We start from the raw sequence: 4241 nt of genomic DNA, 5'->3' as shown, positions 1-4241 counted from the left end.
TGGGCATACACAGCCCAGGGTGCACGTTGTCGGGGTGTATGCAGCCTGGACTGCCTGCACCCCGGGGTGTGCATAGCCCGGGGTATGCACAACTCAGGGTGCACACAGCCCGGGGTGGTTGAAGCTCGGGGTCCCTCTGCTGTGCCCCGGCCCTGACCCCCCGGTCTTCCCACCCGCAGCCGGCCCGGCTACTGCCCCCCCGTCCCGGGGACCCCGGGCTGGGGGCACGGAGGGGTGGGGGGTGCCCAGGGCGGGCGCTGCAGGTGCCCCCGGCAGGGGATGAGGGGGTGGGGAGTGGGTGGGGGTAGGGTCCCGGCCCCGCCCCGCCGCCGCCATTGGCCGAAAGTTTGGGGCGCGGCGACAGGGTGGCGGCTCGCTCCCCCCCTCAGCTCCCCCCCCCGCCCCGGCCCGGTGCGGGCAGCGGTGCGGGCAGGGCCGGGCCGGGCCGGGCCGGGCCCGCCGCGGGGGCGGCCATGTGGGCGCTGCGGGCGTTGTGCCTGGCCGGGCTGGGCGCGGCGCTTGGTGGGGCCTCGGCGGATCAATGCGGCTGGAGGGGCAGGTAGGAACCGGCACCGGCACTGGCACCGGGGGGCTGCCTGGGGCGGGGGCGGGGGCACACGCCGGTGCCCGGCTCAGCATCCCCCACCCCGCCCGGTTTGCAGCCCCCCACCCCCACCCGCCGAGGAGCTCCCGCCGCACAGTCAGGGCAGGCTCGGCGAGCACCCTCCCGCCCCGGGCCGGCAGCGGTGCCACCAGCTCCGTGGGGCAGAGTCACGGGTGGGAGGCTGGGACCTGCGCCTGCCTCAGTTTCCCCACTCTTCGGTGCGGCTGCCCCCCCCTCCCCGGGGGTGCTGGGGCCGCAGGGCTCCCTGCTTCTCCAGGAGCCCCTTCCCCGAACCCTCCGTGAAAAGCAGCCCCGCGGGCCCCTGATCTCCGGACCTGACACGCCGCTGGCTGCCGTGGGGAAGGCGCTGAGCTCCGGAACAAAGAGCCGGGGCCCGCCAGGAGGGGTTGCCGCCAGCCCCACGCGGGGGGCGTGGGGGGCCACGGGGACCACGCAGCCACCAACAGTATGGCCGGGACAAAGCAGCCCCACGGCCGTCTCCCCTCCCTCCAGCCTGGCTTTCCCGCGTGTTCCCCCCTCCCCCGCTAAAAATGCAGTGGGGAAGACATGGCTCCGGGCACCGTTTACACGCGACCCCGAATCTCGCGAGGGGTGTGAGTGTGTGTAACCCCTCAGCATCCACTGGGGATATCCCAAAGTGGGGGGATACCGGGGAACAGGTGACCCTGGACACCCTATCTGGGGTGGCTTGGGAGCCGACCCCAGCTTCGCAGGGGGCTATGCCGCCATGGGCCCCACCTGAGCATCCCTGGGAGGGTGCTGGGAAACAAAAGTACCCCCCAAATTATGTGTTTGAACCCCAAGCCCGAGGCATCAAGGGTTTGGTGCTATTCCTCCCCATGTTCACCCTGGATGCCTCCACAGAGGTGCTGCTGGGGAGTGCCGGCATGCCGCTGTGCTGGGGGGGTTCCCGTCCCACAGGGGGTCCCAGCTGATGGGGGCTGTTGTGCCTCGCAGTGGGCTGTCACAGGAGGCGGGCAGCGTGGAGCAGCTCTCCCTGCACTGCGCCGAGGGATCGCTGGAATGGCTGTACCCCACGGGGGCCCTTCGCCTCCGCCTGGCCCCCCGCCTGCCCCCCGCTGCCACTGCCACCAAGGGCAGGAGCCCTCGGCACGTCACCGCCTGCGTCAAACCTGCTGGCACCTTCCGGGGGGCTCAGCTGTACCTGGAGAGGGAGGGGGTGCTGGAGCTGCTGCTGCCAGAGGCCCCCCGGCCCCGTGTCCGCTGCTTCAGCTGGCTGCCCCGGGAGAAGGTGGCTCTCTTCCTGCAGGCCACCCCACACCGCGACATCAGCCGCCGCATCGCCGCCTTCCGCTATGAGCTGCGGGGGGACTGGCTGGCCCGCCCGGCACTGCCTGCTGCCAGCCTCACCGGGGAAGGTGCGTGCTGAGCGTTCTGGGTCAACCTGCCTCAGTTTCCCCGGGGCGGCCAACACTTCCCTTGCTGGGGTGTACCTGGTCTGCGCAGAGGCAAGAGGATGGAGGGGCCAGATCCAGGGTGGTCCCCCCAAGGCCAGTCATGGGGAGCCACCGTGGTGACAGGCTGTGCTTGGCTGTTGCAGGGGCGTGCCGGCCATGCAATGACACTGAGATCCTGATGGCCATTTGCACTAGTGACTTTGGTGAGTGCAGCCCCCCTGGTGATGGAGGGGTCCTGGGGCTCTGGAAGAGGGAGGGAAACTCAGACTGGTGGGTGGGTCCTCAGGCAACCCTGGCCTCCCCTTCCTGGGCTGGCCTGGCTTGGGCTGAGGCCACCAGTGTCACAGAGGCTGCTGCAGGATGGGGATAAGGATGGGGATGGGGCTGGAGATGGGATGGGGACAGAAATGGGGATGGGGAAGGGGATGGTAATGGGGATAGGGATGTGGACAGGGACACGCTGACATCCCTCCTTGCCTTTCCCCTACAGTGATCCGTGGCAGCATCCGGAGCGTCTCCAACGATGCAGAGCTGCAGGAATCCATCATCGGGGTGAGCGCCGCCCGCATCCACCGCCAAAAGTTCCCCCTCTTCCAGGCAGGGGGACGCCCGGGGCGGTTGGTGGGCAGCATCCGCACCCCGCTGCACTGTGGGGTTAAGCCAGGTCCCGGCACCTTCCTCTTCATGGGGTGGCTGCATTTTGGTGAAGCCTGGCTGAGCTGCGCGCCCCGCTATAGGGACTTCCAGCGCATCTACGAGGGGGCGCGGCGCATGCGCCAGAACCCCTGTGAATTCCCCATGGACTGAGAGGCTTGGGGAGGGCAGCCTGGCCCCACGGGTGCTGGGGGGCTGGGGTCCCGCAGGCATTAAGAGCAGCCCCAGAGGGACGTAGGGGCAGCGTGCCAGCAGGGATGGTGCCTGGAGGGAGCGTGGCACTTCGGTCCTCGTCACGCAGCTGGGTGCCGGTAACACCCGCCGCCGGGCTGGCAGCGTTCCCAGGAAAATCCTGCTGGAAGGGAAGGGATTTTCCCAGGGCGCACTTGCCTGTGGTCCCAGGGACCTGCTTGGGTAAGGGATGCAGTGGCGTGGGGCAATGGGTTGAGGGCTCCCTGGCGACCAGGGTGCTGTGGGCTTGGGGTGCTGTGGGCTCAGGGACACTGCATGCTCGGGATGTTGCGGGCTCAGGGTCACTGCGGGCTCAGGGACACTGCATGCTCAGGGGATGCTGCGGGCTCGGGGCCGCTGTGGGACACGGTGGGTCCAGCAGGCTGGGGCAGCTGCTCCCCTCCCTGGGAGGGCTTAGTGGCAGGTGGCCGTGGCGGTGGGTGGCTGTGGTGGCAGGGCTGGGGACGCAGTGGGGTGTGGAAGGGCCAGGAGGTGGATTTGCAATGTCAGGGATGGAAGGGGGAGCAGGCAGCATTGAGCCTTGCCCTGGCTCCTGCCTGCAACGCAGGGTACAGGCAGGAGCCTTGAGGCAGATGCTGAGGAAGAGGAGTGAGGCCGAAGGGAGCAAGGGGGATGGCAAGGCGGGAGGAAGGCTGGTGTGGGGAGCAGAGGTGTCACCGGCACAGCCGGGGCAGGACCAAAGTGCCAATGCAGGAAAGTGCCGCAGGAGCAGGGAGAGGTCAGGCTGTGCCACCCATCACTACCAGCCTGTGGCCATGGCCTCGCGGTGGCTGCCCGATCCCACCATTCCAGATTGCCAGCAGTGGGGCATGCCGTGCCAGATGGGGGGGATTTTTGACCGTGGGGGTGGGGGGCATCATATGTGCACTAAAGTAATAACGATACCAAATTTGTGACTTTTTTTTATAAACCAAGCTGTATTTGTAGCGCGTATCTCCATTTTTTATAACACTGAGCGGGATGTTCACCAACAGGTGCCGTGGGTGAGTGCTGGTACCAGTGCAGTGCTGGTGTGTGCCACAGCATCAAGCTCAGCCTCCCCCTGCACCAGCACCAACGTGGGGGCTGGAAACAGCCCTACTGTTTATATTTCTTTATATATATGGAGGGAGGTTGGTATTTCTAAATGCTGCATCCCTGGTGTTCCCCAGGGTGGGTCAGTTCGGGGTTCCTCTCCCCAGGCAGCACCGAGTGATCAGGGCCAGGGCTGGTGCTGGGAAAGGGTGGTCCCGTGCTGGGTGGGTGACCCTGCCAGTGGAGCTGCTGTCAGGGCCGATTCTCGTCAGAGCCAC

At 67.6% G+C, this 4241-nt stretch overlaps 1 protein-coding gene across 1 annotated transcript; it reads left to right on the top strand.

Moving 5' to 3' along the window:
* The first annotated feature begins 354 nt into the window (after positions 1 to 354).
* Positions 355 to 3874, top strand: METRN (meteorin, glial cell differentiation regulator). The gene is made up of 4 exons (XM_075105943.1): positions 355 to 559; positions 1583 to 2004; positions 2187 to 2246; positions 2534 to 3874. Exons 1-4 carry the CDS (start codon positions 474 to 476, stop codon positions 2848 to 2850), a joined length of 885 nt encoding a protein of 294 aa, XP_074962044.1. The 5' UTR covers positions 355 to 473; the 3' UTR covers positions 2851 to 3874.
* The last annotated feature ends 367 nt before the right edge of the window (positions 3875 to 4241 follow it).

The sequence above is a fragment of the Phalacrocorax aristotelis genome, chromosome 10 (genome assembly GCF_949628215.1).
Source record: "Phalacrocorax aristotelis chromosome 10, bGulAri2.1, whole genome shotgun sequence".
Taxonomy (NCBI): domain Eukaryota; kingdom Metazoa; phylum Chordata; class Aves; order Suliformes; family Phalacrocoracidae; genus Phalacrocorax; species Phalacrocorax aristotelis.
This window is presented reverse-complemented; position numbering and strand designations above follow the sequence as displayed.